Source organism: Glandiceps talaboti, chromosome 14 (assembly GCF_964340395.1).
Source record: "Glandiceps talaboti chromosome 14, keGlaTala1.1, whole genome shotgun sequence".
NCBI classification, from domain to species: Eukaryota; Metazoa; Hemichordata; class Enteropneusta; family Spengelidae; genus Glandiceps; species Glandiceps talaboti.
The window spans coordinates 20553885-20571559 of NC_135562.1; the positions used below are offsets into that span (position 1 = coordinate 20553885).

General features: G+C 35.9%; 2 protein-coding genes across 2 annotated transcripts; both read right to left on the minus strand.

The window, feature by feature from the left end:
• Positions 1–4029: 4029 nt before the first annotated feature.
• LOC144445410 (uncharacterized) lies at positions 4030–8079 on the minus strand. Its single transcript, XM_078134950.1, has 2 exons — positions 6264–8079; positions 4030–4478 (listed from the first exon to the last, which is right to left on the minus strand). Exons 1-2 carry the CDS (start codon positions 8077–8079, stop codon positions 4030–4032), a joined length of 2265 nt encoding a protein of 754 aa, XP_077991076.1.
• A 533-nt stretch (positions 8080–8612) lies between these two features.
• LOC144445411 (uncharacterized) lies at positions 8613–9485 on the minus strand. Its single transcript, XM_078134951.1, has one exon. The coding sequence runs from the start codon at positions 9483–9485 to the stop codon at positions 8613–8615; it is 873 nt and encodes a 290-aa protein (XP_077991077.1).
• Between the last annotated feature and the right edge of the window lie 8190 nt (positions 9486–17675).

A 17675-nucleotide genomic window follows, 5' to 3' on the forward strand; every position in this document is an offset into this window, starting at 1 on the left:
TGTTTGCAGCTCACTAATGAATAATACAAAAAGTAATGGGCTTAGCATGCAGCCTTGCCTAACACCAATGTTACAACTGAAATAGTCAGACATATTGTCCCCTACTCTTACACAGGATTTGACATCTACATAAATACTTTTAATCATATTTATCATTTTGCCACCTACCCCACAATCACTCAATTTATAGAACAGCCTTTTATGATCTACATTATCAAAGGCTTTTTGAAAATCGACAAATAAACAGTAAAATGGCAATCTGCGTCTACTTAGATGTTTTTGGATAAGGGCATTCAAAATAAAAATGTTGTCCACTGTACTATATTTTCGACGAAACCCAGCCTGTTCCTCTGGGATTTTGCCATTTTGCTCTGCCCATCTATACAAACGCTTATTTAATATACCAGTGAAAATTTCACTAAATATGCTGAGTAGAGTGATTCCTCTGTAGTTACCCGGATTTTCAGGGTCTCCTTTTTTAAAAATTGGTATAATAATTCCCCTTGCCCAGCCAGTAGGAAATTCCCCCGAGTCAAAAATTCTATTGAAAATTTTGTTTAAAAGTGAAAGTAATACTTATTTATATATACTTATTTGAGCAATTTTCAAGCATTACAAGATACGATGGGAAATAGTTCAGCAGTGCAGTTATTGACTTAAAGTAATGTACACACAAACATGGTAGTGTCATCAGCACACAAAATGGCACACATCCATTATTAAGAAAGACAATATTTTGTAACACTTGTTAAAACTTTATGTAACACTGAACCAAAACTGGACATCTTCCAGGGTCCTATTGTTATAATGCTTTTATAAACCTAATAATAATAACAAAGTTGTGGCTACTTATTAACAAACTTACTATAAAAAGTTTAGCTTGAAAGATAGAGTATTTTTGAAGAGAGTATGATATATTATAGCCAGAAAAACAAATGAAAACAAGGAAACTAACAACACAGTCCTGTGCATAGACTGTCGACAGTCGCTCGCGCCTTTTTCCTACGTTTTATCTAAACTCCGATCCGTCGCAAACTGATATTGAGGGCCGAAGGCCCGAATGGTCGAGGGCCTTCGGCCCGAACTCGGGCCTTCGGCCCTCGATATCAGTTTGCGATTAGACTAGTGTTGCGCCGGGTCGGAGTTTAGATAAAACGGAGGAAAAAAAGGCGCGAGCGACTGTCGACAGTCTATCCTGTGCACTGTCCACTTGTAAACCTAATAATAACAAAGTTATGGCAACTTAGTGACAAACTCTACTATAAAAAGTTTAGCTTGAAAGATAGAGTATTTTTGGAGGGTATGATATATTTATAGCCAGAAAAAAAATTGAAAACAAGGAAATGAACAACACAATCCGCTATATGTTTGGAGAGTTACTGTGCAGTTGTCAGTGGCGGAGTTAAAATTTTAGCTTTGTTATGATATTTCCTGAGCTTTGGAATCTAATCTGGTAATTGTATAGTTTGTCCACTTGTAAACCTAATAATACCAAAGTTATGGCTACTTAATGACAAACTCTACTAAAAAACTCTACTAAAAAGGTTTAGCTTGAAAGATGGAATATTTCTGGAGAGTATGATATATTTATGGCCGGAAAAACAAATGAAAACAAGGAAACTGACAACACAATCCTGTGCAGTTGTCAGTGGCAGAGTTAATATTATAGCTTTGTTATGATATTGCCAGAGCATCGACATCTAGTTTTTTGGTAATTGTATAGTTTGTCCACCTGTAAACGTAATAATACCAAAGTTGTGGCTATTTAATGACAAACTGTACTATAAAAAGTTTAGCTTGAACGATGGAATATTTTTGGAGAGTATGATATATCTATAGCCAGAAAAACAAATGAGTTCAAATTTTAGCTTTGTTATGATATTGCCAGAGCTTTGGAATCTAATCTGGTAATTGTATAGTTTGTCCACTTGTAAACCTAATAATAACAAAGTTATGGCTAATTATTGACAAACTCTACTATAAAAAGTTTAGCTTGAAAGATGGAATATTTTGGGAGAGTATGATATTTTATAGCTAGAAAAACAAATGAAAACAAGGAAACTAATAACAATACAATCCTGTGCAGTTGTCAGTGGCAGAGTTACAATTTTAGCTTTGTTATTGCCTGAGCATTGGAATGTAATCTGGTTATTGTATAGTTTATCCACAAGAAGTTCGTGTAATTGGATGGTGGTGTTCTGTGGATGTTTATATTGGAATGAGTAAGAAGTACAGAAGCAGTCTTCTCGAATAGTTTTAGGATGACTGTCATCTTTGTCTTCATTGACTGTAACAGAAATATTGCCGCCTGTTCTTGAATGCTGAGCTTTTTCTTGTGGCAGAGACGGCAGCTGAAAAAAAAGCAAGTTTAACAAGATGTTTAATTATGTAGTAATACGAAGACATATATGTAATAAGGAATGAGAACATAACATGTGCAAGTGACCTGATTGTCAATAGAGATCTGATGCATTATATATATCAGTGTTCTGATTCGACGTATGGTCGATAAACTAAGACTACAATTTACTAGCTTACGCTATGTAGCCATGTAGCCAAGAAATGCAGTTAAGATTCTGGTTTGTGGAAGTTCAGTTTTGACTTTTATATCATCGATAAATGGGATTTGTTTTAAATATTCTAAAAGAATAACTTTTTTATGTTTGTCAGAATAGTAACATTCCTAAAGATTGTGGGCTGAGTTGAAATATTGCAGTGTTCAGCAATATGTGGTGCAGCGTCCATAGATAAGCATTGAAACCCAAGTGATGAACATATACAATTATTTGTAGCATGAGATTTTGTTATATGAATGAAGTTTGTCTTCAACATTTTGAAGAAAAACATTTTTTAGGTGACCTCTAAATTTATCAAATCAAACTATATATTAATGTGAGGCAAATGTGTCTGTTTATTGAGTATAGACTAGTGCTATTAGAAGTGTCTATATACATGTATATGTGTATAAGTATAGACTATTTATTAGACATGTCTATGTATATATGCCTTGAGTACACACTAGTGCCATTACACATGTATGTATATATGTATTGCGTATAGACAAGTACCATTAGATGTGTCTATGTTTGTGTATTGAGTATATACTAGTGCTGTTAGACGTGTCTATATCTATGTGTATTGAGTATAGACTAGTACCATTAGACGTGTGTATGTGTCTGTTTATTGAGTATAGACTCGTGCCATTAGACGTGTTATATATATATGTGTGTTGAGTATAGACTAGTGCTATCAGATGTGTCTATGTACATGTATATAATTGTGTATTGAGTATAAACTAGTGTCATTAGACATGTCTATGTATATATGTGTTGAGTACACACTAGTGCTGTTACACATGTATTTGTATTGAGTATAGACTAGTACCATTAGATGTGTCTATATCTATGTGTGTCGAGTGTAGACTAGTGCCATTACATGTACATGTGTCTATTTCTGTGTATGGAGTATACGCTAGTGCCATTAGACGTGTATGTATATATGTATTGAGTTTAGACTAGTGCCATTAGATGTGTCTATTTCTGTGTATGGAGTATATGCTAGTGCCATTAGATGTGTATGTTTATATGTATTGAGTATAGACTAGTGCCATTAGACGTGTCTTTGTCTATGTGTATTGAGTATAAACTATTGCCATTAGACGTGTGTATGTATGTGTATTGAGTATAGACTAGTACAATTAGATGTGTCTATGTGTATTGGGTATAGACTAGTACCGTTAGACATGTCTGTGTATTGAGTATAGCCTAGTACCATTAGATGTGTCTATGTGTATTGAGTATAGACTAGTGATATTAGACATGTGTATGTGTCTGTTTATTGAGTATAGACTAGTGCCATTAGATGTATCTATATCTATGATGAACCATACTGATCAACTTTGTGTTGTTTTTGTACCTCTTTGTCTTCTGATGTATGGTTTCCTTCACGTAATCTATTTAACCGCTCAGCAAAAGTGTGATCATCTTTTTGTCTCATTGTTTGTGTAAGTTCATGCATTCTGAATAATTCCTACCATAGATTTGTTGCTAACAGACCGTAGTTGCAAACTAAATCTTGGAAAATCCAACCATCTATAACAGGTTTTAGTTGAAATAGATCACCAATTACAAGTATGGAAATACCTCCAAATAATTTCTTATTACCAATGAGTTCCTGAAATCTTAGATGTCCAACCATACTGACTTCATCCATAATGACAACAGATAAATTTCTATATTTAACTGTAATTGAGATTAGTTTGTCACTGTCTAAAGGTTTATAGTCAAATCCTTGATTTGCAGGAATTTGGAAAGCAAAGTTATTTTTACAGCCATTTATGTTATATGCAGCTTTACCAGTTGGTGCACAGAGTAGTGTTCTACAATCTTCTGGATTTTGTCCTTCACTTGAACAAAGATATCTATGTAATGCTTGATACTGCATTCTGACAACTACTGATTTACCGACACCAGCACCACCTGTTAAAAATATATGAAATGGTTGTTTTTGTCCGTACTTATTTCAGAATGTGATTGAATATTTCCCTTTGTTTTAACATTCAGTGACCTAACAAGTTTAAGATATTGTGCATCAGGTATTCGACCAGGTATGGTTAATGTGTCATCAACAGTGCTTGTTGGAAGGCCAATATCAGGACCAATATCATACTGAATATTGTCAGAGTTGCTAGGGTTGAAATATACATGTATATAGTGTTCACTGTCTGTAGTACCATCTAAGGCATCAACTCTACCTGTCTGTTGTGTACTTGGAGCAAGTTGATCATATTGAGACATATCGTCATCGTCATTGTTGTGATTGTTCTATTGCCTTTTGCAGTACATCGACATTATGTCCATATGCTGTGATTTTATGTACAATGTTTGGTTTGGTATGTTTATATACCTCCTCATAAGAGACAAAACCACTCAGCAAGTCTGTGCTCTCATCTCACCAAGGAGTGAATAAGAATAATTTCTCTCGATAGTAGTTTTTATTAGTTAACTTATCGACTAACCCTGGCATTAACATGTTTCTTGATTTTACTACAAATATATACACGTTGCCAGTGTTTAGGATTGAGGTTTCTTTAGTTATTGTTAGAGTCTGGCTTAAGATCATCATCATTGTGGTCATCATTTGCAGTAATGCTAGAGTTATTATAATAATAATAATAATAATAATAATTTATTTTCACCATAATAATAAGTATTTACATTTCATAAATCTAACTAAGTATAATTGGTGGGGACCATGAAATATAGTTCAGCAGAACTAATCTTCCTTCATGGCCCAAACAAATTATATGAAATAAATCATTTTATACAATGAAGATATGTAGAGTTGCAAAAATGATATACATGTAGAACAAAATAAGTGCATACTCTATTACCTCATACATAAAGAAATAACTCCAAAAAAATACAATTTGATAGGAAAACAAAGCAACAAAGAAAACAATAATCTAGGAATGGGGAAAAGTTAAAAAAACAAAAAACAAAACAAACAAAAACAAAAACAAAAAAACAAAAAAAACAAAAAAACAGTACAACACTTATAACTGGAATACCTATTGAACAAAATGAAAATTGGCAAAATACAAAGGTAGAAAAGCTAAATCAATCAATCAGCCATAGAATTGAGGAGGTTTTGTTTTAACTCCTTTTTAAATACTTGTCTTGATGTTATCTGTTTGATTGAGGAGGGGAGTGAGTTCCAGTGCTTTGCAGCAGCAAATGTAATTTGGTTCTGTGTGAGTGTGAGATTATGTTTTGGGATACAAACATTTCCTGCAAGGACTTGACGGGTGGGATAATCATGCAGAAGCGGTTGGAAAAATTTAGTGATGTCATGGGAGTAACGATTATGTTTTAGGTCAAAGACGAATGTACAAGTTAAAAATTTACATAGTTTATTTATGTCAAGAATTTTTAGTTGGTGGAAAAGTTGATTAGAGTGAGCGCAGAAATCGGAGAAGGTAATGAGGCGAACAATTCTCTTTTGTAATCTAAGGATAGGTTCAAGGTGAGAAGTATAGGTGTTGCCCCAGATCTCTATACAGTAGCTAAGATGAGGTAGAATTGTTGCATTATAAAGAATATTTAGTGTAGATCTAGGGACATAGTGACGAATGCGAGATAATATTCCAATTTTAGGTGTGATAATTTTTATAACATTATTAATATGAGATTTCCAAGAGAGATTAGAGTCAATTAATACACCAAGATACCCTGCACATGTCACGCCCTTTATCTGAGTGTTACCAATTGACAGATGTCCATCTATGGTAACTCTCCTCTGAGGCGTTTTTATTATCATGTAATTTGTTTTTTCGACATTAATGGTTAGTTTATTCGTCTTGCACCAATCATTGACCAAGTTTAATTCAGCATTAATGGTGTTGAGATTAGTATTTTGTGATTTAGTGAATTTGAATAAGTTAGTATCGTCAGCGAAAAGTCTGAAATTGAAGAAGTTAGTTGATTTGTCAATGTCATTAATGTAGATCAGAAAAAGAGTTGGGCCAAGTATTGAACCTTGCGGGACACCACATTGAACTTGTCTGGGATGTGAAGTTTCCCAATCCAAGACAACGGATTGTTGGCGATTTTGAAGGTAACTCTTGAACCATAAGAGCGGAAGTCCTCTGACCCCATAATGCTCAAGTTTTCGTAAGAGGATGCCATGGTCTATGGTGTCAAAGGCCTTTTTAAGGTCGATAAAAATACCAAGGGTTGTGTGGCCATCGTCAAGTTTGTCAGCTATATCCGAGACAAGATCGGCCAAAGCAAGTTTTGTACTACGTTTTTTCCGAAATCCATACTGAGTTTCCAACAAGATGTCATATTTGTCAAGAAATGAAACTAATTGCTTGTTGACCAAATTTTCAATAATCTTTCTTAAAGTAGGGAGAATGGAAATTGGCCTGTAGTTGCCGCCATTTAATGGGGAGCCCTTTTTGAAAACAGGAGTAATTCTGGCAGATTTAAGAGCATCGGGGAAAAGTCCATGTGAAATAGATAAATTAATAATATGTGCAAGTGGGCGGGAAATATAATCAACGGCATGTTGGACCAAAAGAGGGTGAATGAAGTCATACCCGACAGCTTTCTTTGGATCGATCCCTTTGATTTCGTTGGCAATATCATCTTCGACAACAGGTCTCAAGAAGAATGAATTGACATAATTTCCTTTCAAATACTGACTGAAGTTAGTAGTTGTGTGTATTCTAGATGCAAGGTTTGGGCCGATATTTGTAAAATATTCGCAGAAAATGTTGGCAATGTGGGAACTCTCAGTCACTAACTCATCGTTGTCCAATTTGATTTTCCTAGGCGCATCTCCTTTGGTAGAATTTTTGTTAATAATCTCATTAATAACTTGCCAAGTTTTGTTTGTGTTTCCACTGACAGAAGAAAGCTTGTTTTTGTAATAATGTCGTTTGGCTGATCTGAGGAGTTTTGTAAGGACGTTTCTGTACAAGTTATATTGGCGCCTAAGTTCAACATTATTTGGAGATTTTTGTAAGTTTGAGTACATACTGTGTTTCTTCCTGATCGATGTAAGCAGTCCCCTGGACAACCAAGGTCTATGGGTACTTGTGCATTTTCGTTTAGACTTCTTTTTATTGGGTACATGCTTTGATGCGATACTAAAATATTTGTCATAGAATATTTTGTAAGCATCGTTTGGATCAGTACTTTCATAGACCGGCTGCCAGGAAATGTTGCTTAAATCCGTCAGAAAGGCTTCTTTATTAAACCCTGAGAAATCAAAGTTGACGGAAGAAGTGTTCTGTTTAAAGACATACTTCAGGTTTTTCACAATAGCAAAAGTACAGAAATGGTCGCTGACGTCAGTTTCAATGCAACCACACTCAATGAAGTGGTCTGTAATGTTTGTTAAAATGTGGTCAATTGTAGTGGCAGTATTTTCACAGATTCTGGTCCGAATGCTAATTGTCTGTTCAAAGTTATAACTATTGAGGAGAGATATGTACTTTTCCACAGTATTAGAAGTTGAGGTAACATCGATGTTGATGTCACCTACAATAATACATTTCCTATTACTGGCTGACATGTTGTTGATACACATTTCTAAGCTGTCCAAAAATTCTTGGGGTGGGGTGTTCGGTTGTCTGTACATAACGCCGATAACTACCTTTTTGTTTCCGAAAAGCGTCTCAATGAATAATGATTCGCAATTAGCGATGGTAATGTGATCGATACGAGAAAATGACAGAGACGAATGTACATACAGGGCGACACCACCACCTTGAGAATGTTGACGATTGCAAGTGATAAGTTGGTATGACGGTAACTGGAACAAAGAACAATCAACATGGTTATGTAACCACGTTTCTGTGAGAGCGATAATAGGAAAGTTATGCTTAATGATATTCAACAGGGGAACAAGATCATCGAAATGTTTGCTGAGTGAACGAATATTTAAATGAAGTACGGAAAGTGATAATGAATCCAGCATGCTGGATTTACCTGGGTTAAAATCCTCAACGGAAAGTGAATCACAACTACACTTGAGAATTGAAGGCTGAGAAAGTATATCCATGGTGATACTGATAAAGTGATTAAAATGTTCGAGAAATTGTCAGTTCAGGCTATGCGGTTGACGGCCTTGCTTGAAGCGATCATGATGGGTTGCGAATCTGCATCTTTTCTGGTGTATATCTTTCCGTTGTTTGTCCAGATAAACTTCCAGTTGAGCATTTTACGTCGTTCGTTTGCTTGATGAAATAAGCGCTTCATAACTGAAGACAGACTTTCATTAATGTATATTCTGTTTGTTGCTTGTCTATCAAGATTCAAGTGTTTTGGTGTCTTATCTTTTAAATTCTTCCTGGAGTAATAAATGTTATTTCTCACTGTTCTTCTCGTGAACTTCACTATAATTGGTGGTGGTTGTTTTCTCTCAGTTGTATTTTCCTGGTGCCGGCGTGGTAGACGGTGGCTATTGTCAATGTCGCTTGCTGATACAATTACACCGACTGCCTCTGCTACTCGGATTGCAATGTCATCGGTATCTTCACCAGCGTGTTGAGGTACTCCACTTATTTCTAGTATGTTTCTTCTAGTGTATTGTTGCAATTCATGCATTTCATCTTGCGTGGTGCTCAGTTCTCGTTGAGTTGCTTGTAGTCGCCCTTGCAGATGTTCGTTTTCTGTTTTTAACTGCGCTGCCTGTGCGTTGATGTCATCAAGTTCTTTCTTGAAGGTGTCAAAACTGCCACTAATAAAGTCTACAGACTTTTGCAGTTCAGTTATACGGTCTTCGACGGATGAAATTTTATCGATTTTCTTACCAAATACGGCAAGAGTGTTGAGTATTTCCGTCAGGCGGTCGTCAATTGGTGGAGACTGCACAGCTTCGGCTTGAGCGGCCATTTTGCGGCAACGCTTCGGTTCTGGGTTGCTTTCGCTGTCAGTACTTGAGCTCAATTTCTTTTTCCTAGGCTTCTTCCTTGGCATTAGAAGTCACGCTCAGTACCAGTCAGTCGAATATGAAAATTACTTGACGTGGTGAGCCTGGTACAACGCTACTTTGGCGAAAATTTTGACGATTTGTGGAGCGCTGTTTTGGACGTGCTGCACCTATATTGTTCTATTGATATTCTTTGAATACTTCACATCTAGTTTATATTTTGTAGATGCATAGTCTGCAAGACACCAATGTTCTAAGGCTGTGGGTCTTTTAGTATATCGCTTGATTATATTGTCAGACTCTATACCTGTAGAACCTAAGGGCATCTTTTCTAGTACCTGTCTGCTTTTCAGTAAGGGACCGGACAGAATTTACGGCAGGGGGTGGGCCTGGGAAGAAATTATCTCTGACTTGTTTTTTTTCCTGGCCCCCCCTTTCAAAAGTATAAAAATTTCATGCCCCCCCCCCCCAAAAAAAAAAGAGAAAAAAAGTGCACAATATCCTGCCCCCTACAATAACTAAAAAGAGTACAATTTTGTTTTGTTACTGTAGCATGTTGTATAATCTTGTTTATTTCCCAACTAGACACCATAAGTAGTCATCACTTAATACCAAGGCATTTGATGTGGTTGTTTTAACTGTCATTCACTGATACATACACAGAAACACAGACACAGAGTAAACACACATTCACATGCGTGATTTGTGAAAAACTGTAGTGGGGACATTTGTGGGGAGTATCTAAGGACATCACATCACCTACATAGTGTATTCAAATATCTATTTATACTCATAACACAATAACTATCTAATGTCAGACATTTGTGATGTCATGAAGTGCTAGCAAACTAAGGATTTTATGCACACTGAGGTCTGACAAATATAGCTTTCACTTTCCTACACCAAATGCATTATCAATACACATGTAAATGTAAGACATTTGTGACTTCATGAAAGTGCAAAGAAATTCAGAATGTTGTGGAATACTTAGATGTAATCAATATGCTTTCAGTTCCAAAACCATACATATTTAAACCTATAGTGTCAGGCATTTGTGTCTTCATGATGGGGACAGCAAATTCAGAATTGTATTCAATACACTGTACAGTGATCAGATGCGTATTACTCACAGTTTTCTAAACCATTCACATTAAGCTTGAAGTGCAGTGTCAATGATGAATAGCCTTTGCAATACAATCCCTTTATTAATAATCTTGAATTTATATAAAAGCAAGTTTCCATGATCCAGCCAGTCTACCTGATCTAGTTTGAACAATAAGGGAACCACCCTGGTCTTTTTGATGGCTAGACTCATTTTATTCGCTGTCACTCTCACTGTCACTGTCACTAGTACATGATGTATCACTACGAATTTCTTCTAAAACAATATCTCCTTCTTCACTGTCACACAGTTCCTCTTCACTTTCATCACCTGTGTTCTTTTCAATCACTGACTTCTGTTGCTCTCTTGAAGTTCTTCTTAACACATCACATGTAACAGCTTTCAACTTGTCATCCTTCCTACCATGTATGTATTAGTTGCTGATATTTCAAGTATTTGTCTAATTCAGCAACCTGAAGAGAGCTTAACTTTCCATGCACAACTAAGTCAAGCCAATTATAGTCCTGGTACGGCTTGATTTTCTTCTCCTTTTTATGACTTAACCTTGTACGCATTCTCATTTCTTGAACATTCTTTAGGTTTTGCAGGTGTTGAACATATGCTTCAATATGTTTGCAATCAACATAAAATAATTTTGAAAATTCTTCCGCCTATTATTTGGTTGTCAATTCACCCTTTCTGAATTTCCTTGTGATATTTGACCTGGGTTGCCAGTCATCTGCCTCTCTCTGCTTTCCTTCACTGTCAAAAGTTGGACACTTATGAACTGGAAGATAGTGCATTGGACTGTCCGGGTCTGGTACAGGTTGTGGAATTCTTACCATCTCTGGTCCCAACCATGTATATTGACTAGAGTATTCATATACCTCTCCATTGCTTTAGTGCAAAGTCACTGATGAAAAAACACTTAACACCACGCAGACATCTAAATGCTTTACAATATTTAGTACAGATAGATGCATGTGATGATGCTGAGGAGGGAAATAGTTTAATTTCACTGGTTTTAGATAGAAAGACAAGTCTTGCCTCACATCTTCAGACTCTAGTGAGTCTGAGAGTGAAACTCAAGAATAGTGTCAAGGAAAGAAATAAAACATCTATCTAAATTAATCTGGCCAGACGTTTTTGTATTTACATTTTTCACCAAAAGGTCACTTTTTAATCACATACATACATACATACATACATATATATATATATACATATATATATATATATATATATATATATATATATATATACATATATATATATATATATATATATATATATATATATATATATATATATATATATATATATATGTATCCTGATGGTAATTACACACTGAACCTGTTTCCACAGTGCTAAAATGTATGTATGTATGTATGTATGTATGTATGTATGTATGTATACATATGTGTGTGTGTCTAAGTGTGTGTGTGTAAGTGTGTGTAAGTGTGTGTGTGTGTGTGTGTGTGTGTGTGTGAGTGTGTTTACAACTTGGAGTATATAAGAGTAATTCAGGGTGTATCAAATTAATCTTGAGTAGTGTTTTTATGCTTCACTAAATAGGTACATACAAACGTACACACTTCCATTTTAATACATAAATGAAAGTGTAGACATTCAATATTAAAGGCGATAACAAGTGCTATCTCATGCAATGCTAAATTTTCTAACATATTAATTTTTTTCAATGACAAAATATTTCGCGGCCCCCCCCCCCCTTTCAAACCATGAGAATTTTCATGGCCCCCCTTCAAGCCTCCCATTTTTTCATGCCCCCCCCCCCCCATTTCTCCCCAGGCCCCCCCCCCCCCTCCGTAAATTCTGTCCGGTCCCTAAGTACGTCCTTTCATTTGGTGTTGATGAATCGATAAATAACACAGTTTAAGAATTTGTTGCCAATATGACGTACTTGTGTTCTTAGATCAATAATGCCTTGTCTCGCCTCGTTGTGATGTACTAATGTATAAGACTATGTACATAGTACATGCATATGGGTCTAGAATATACTGGATATCATGCTGGTAGTACGCTTGTTTTCATGTAAGCATTGACTGTTTTTGTGATGGTTTTCATTGGAGGAAGACAGTTGGTAAAGTGAGTGAACTTCTAACAGCATTTAGGTAATCATCATGTGTGATTTTTAGTTCAAGGAAATCATCAAATGACATATCTTGACCCTGATTCATACCATTCAGCACAGTTTTTATGCGTTCATACAGTTGTTCATATTTCTCTTTATCCTTTGTGTCTGCATCTAGTGGTTCTAAAATTGCAGTACTAGACATAGGTGGAATAGGATATCCAAACCGACAAACTGGTTTTCCTTTCTGTCGACATGTCTTTGAGTATTTATGTGTTTGTAAGTTGACAAGATGTGCCATTTCATCAGGTACATCAGCTGAACAAGCGACATATTTGTCAATAAGTTTTGTGATTTCTTCATCTGGTTGTTCATTGTGTTTAGGAGCATTGTCAATCCAGACAATCATATGAATATGAGGGGAACCCCTTTGTCGGAATTCAACTCTATAGAAGTAGTCTCTCACGTGTCTTATTTGGTCATGGTCTGATTTCAAAACATTATTGATAAACTGTTGTACTCTATGATCAAATAATCTTGCATGTTACAGGATCTGACTGAAGTAGTCAAGTCACTGTTTTCCAGTCCATAGCTTGTAGTTCCTCATCGGTATAATCTTTGTCATCAATACGTTTACCAAGTATTCTATGTAAATTTATCCATTTAGTATCAGCAGCAGATAGTGACATAAACCAAGTTGGTAATCCCAGTGACGTATCATTGCAAATACATCTTCCTTACGTTTTTCAAGATAATGTGGTGAATTTCGCAAACTACGAAATATATAGTAACCTTCATCTAGATTAACCATTGAATGCATCAGAGCTTAGAAGATCATCATCTGTAATACTCTCATTATTTGATTTATACATCTACGTAATGCAAGATACACTTTGTCAGGAACTTGTTTAATTTGTAGTTTCTTCATCTTAAAGAATATATTTGGTATAGATTCTGCGACTCGCCTATCAATACTTCTCAATTTCCATTTACAAATATCACTATAATGTGCATTAACATGTCGTTCTTTGCCACAAAATATTGTTGAAAATGCCACGTATTCTGCATTTGTGTCTTGGAATATGCTGAGAGGTCTCTTACTTTCAGCTGGTGCAAAATATGTTTATGTGTTTTCACCTGTAAGTTGTGAATCATCAAGTAAAGTATCCATATTGGCTTGAGCAGTGTCTGTCACATCAACTTCACTAAAAAAATCATCATCTGATGAAGCATCACAAGGATCTTCGTTATCTGATAAATCAACATTTTCTTCAGTCATCATTTTCTTTGAATCTACATAGATCTGGGTTGTCAGGATTGTTAATTGTATGTAACCAGGATTGATCTATTTGTATACCAGCATTTTGATATAATTCACTCTTCTCTGGAATCACTGTTAATGTCATCTATCACGCTTTCTGTGTTGCTGCCATCTCCATCTCTAATCATGTGCAAAGTATAGTGTGTACTTATCCGTGGCCGTCTAACCATGCCAGTGATAAACTCACGCCATGATTTTAAAACGCGGAATCTCCAAAATGGCCGACTCATAACAACACCAACAACACCAACAACAACAACAACAACAACAACAACAACAACAACAACAACAACACAGAACATACCTCGAGGTCATATGTTAGAATATCTAGGCGCCCTCGTAGGTGGAAAGTATAATTTTATAAGATTTAATGGTCGTAGAGGGCAATGGTAGCTTGAAAGCTTACATGCATGCAAAGAGTGATCGACAACAGAACTTTGAAGTTGTTTAAACAGCGCCGGATATACCTGACAGACAAGGTATATGCTAACTGGATTCAGTGCCGGATATATCCAGCGTGCACGGTACTGAAGATGTTAAACATACAACTGCCGGTGCCTGAGACCCTATTTTGCATATGACCGACTGTATTTTTGGAGGTGGAGAACTTGTGATGACTCACGTCTGGCAAGTAATCACCAAAATATAAACATGCCCTTTTATCTGGGTTTTTCACATGCAAATGCCGCACATTTGAATAATCCTGAATGACACTCAATCTTAGCAGCTGTTTGCAGGGGAATTTGTCTCATTTGGAAAGTTGTTTTTCATTCTATGAAAGAAACAGACTGATTTTCAACTAATTTGTGTATCGAGTTACCATCCTACGACATTCACAAACAATTTGTACATGATACATGACCCGTGTGTTTCTCGGAGCTGAAAACAAGACCCAGAAGTTAGTGTTCTGTACAGCAGTTTGAATTTCCCACATTTGCATTGATTAGCCATAATCCTCTTTATATAGGGCAGTTCTGTCTATAAGTGCTTTCCCATTGTGCTCAAAGCATTGTACAATTATTACCCCTATAGCAGCACAACAGCCCTTTATACTTCCTCAGCTACCTGGAGAGCATACAATCCATGCATATTTTGATATTTTGTATGTAGATTTTTCTATATGTTCTGTAGACTTACAATAGTGAAGTACTTAGATAGTTGTATAAGGGTATTTCAGGGGTGCTCATCAGTCAATTTGCCTCTATCTGTTAAACGAATTCATCGTTGATTGAATTAAACACAAGTAAAGCTACTCATAGGGGTAAATAAGATAATAACACCATCGACCATAACATTCTCTCGGGCAGGCTATGTTCCCGCTTTGGCATACAAGGGACTGCTTTAAATTGGTTTGAATTCTTTTTGAAAGGTAGGACGCGACAAGTGTCTGTTAAGTCGATGATGTCGGATGAACACGTTCTGAAATAGGGTGTACCACAGGGTTCGGTTCTTGGGCCTGTTTTGTTTGCTTTGTACATGGCTCCGATTGAGAACATCATCACACGTCATGGCTTTAATTCCATTATATATGCTGATGACTCTGGGTTATATATTGCTTGTGACACCCTTGCTCAACCCACTGTCGTTACACGTGTAGAGGCATGTGTGGATGAAATTCGTTAATGGATGATGACAAATAAGTTGGCGCTCAATGATGGTAAGACAGAAGTTGTCTGGTTCACACCCCACAATAGTTCACAGTCAAGTTCGATTAATGTATGAATAGTTGATGCCATGATTACTCAATCAACAGTTGTGTGTGACCTTGGTGTGGTGGTTGACTCTTTTGGACTCATGGATGAGCATATTCGTTATGTTTGTAAGGGAGCGGCGTCTCATTCACTCTGGCGATTGAGTAAAATTCGAAAACTGTTGGACCAGTCTAGTGCTGAAAAATAAGTTCATGCTTTTGTTACATCGAAATTAGATTACTGTAACAGTTTGTTTTTCGGTCTACCTACATATAAATATTCAAAGCGCTGCTGCTCGATTGGTGACAAGATGGAGGATTGGTCGTCAAGCTGATGTGAATCCAGTGCTGAAGGATTAACGTTGGCTGCCGATCAAACAGCGAGTCCGTTATATTAGTATAATTCTTTGTATTATCTTCAAAATTATCCGTAAAGGAGAAGTAGCGCCGAACTACTTATCCGAACTTATCAGTATCGATCATCCATTACATAATACGAGAAAGAGTGTTGGAATCAGACTGAATCCTTTCTCTATTAAAGATCATGGAAAACAATCTTCTAAAACGTATGGTGACAGGGCTTTCAGTGTGTATGCTCCTAAACTGTGGAATAGTTTACCGCTTGAGCTTCGACTACTACTTGAGAAAATTGCTCCTGTCAAGAAGAGTCTTAAAACGTATATTTTCCGACAATGCTTTTGCTGATGTTTTTAAATTGATTGCTAATTTTGATATTTTGATTGTTCAAAATTGGTATTGGGTATAATAATCAAGTTCTGTGATATTTACATGTGCATGTACCTCGGTTAACGGCGGAGGATGAGTGGGGGGAGGGGTCTACTTAGATTGTTCATACCAACTATATAGATGTAGTTTTCTTTTTCTGTGGCAGATTTTGGGTGTAATTTTTCATTCACTGGAAAATTAATGAATGTGATCATAAATGATATCTATAGTAGTAAACAACTTTCACCACTCATTGCATGAAGAAATTATTTTTCAAGCCATAAGCTAATAATGATTATAGGTAGGTTTAGTAGGGAAGATTTTGACCTAGTTTATATGTGATGTTGACCTGGGAACCACAAAACCATTCACCTATTGATATTTTATAGCACAACACAACACAACACAACACAGCACAGCACAGCACAGCACAGCATAGTTAAACTACTTCTAGACAATGCTCATTCATTCATTCATTCACACAACATCAAAGATTAACCTTGACCCTATTCTGTACCTTTAATGGAATTAATGGAATTATTTTTTTTTTAAATGACAGATAGTTTGACTACTGGGTCACTTGTTTTATTATAAATACAGAAAGTGATATGTGCAAAATTAAGCAAGTATTAAAATACAAACACTATATCAAATCCAGTCTGCAGGGCATGTCACTTCTCCATACATTGCAATATTACAATGTATGCATTGATAGTCTGATTATTATGTTTTACTTGTGATTACAAAAGTATTACATTACTTTTTACCCATTTTGTTTACACACCCCTTCCTGCTTCAACAATTACAATATTCTCAAGATATATATTTATCCATTCAACTTTTATTATTCAATTACAATATTCTCAAGATATATATTCATCCATTCATTTTATTATTGAAATATTAAATTTCTCAATATCTTTCTTTTACAACAGACAAAACTACACCAACCTTGCCGCATGGAAATAATACATTTGAAGAAAGATTATGATCAGCACAAAGTAAGTTTGAAATGTCTATGTTTCCATACCCATTATTCATTCTCCATTCTCCTCACCACACCATATTTCTCATTTCACACTATTTCTTATCACCATTCATATTTCCTATTTCCCAACCTCTCATCACCATTCATATTCAATCCTTTCTCATCGCTTTTCATATCCCCTTTTATATGAAACACCAGAGATGGATAGCAAGATACAAGATGGATACGAAGACCCAAGATCGATACCAAGACCAATAATGGATATACCTAGACCCAAGATGGATAGCAAGACCAAATATGGATAGCAACACCCAAGAT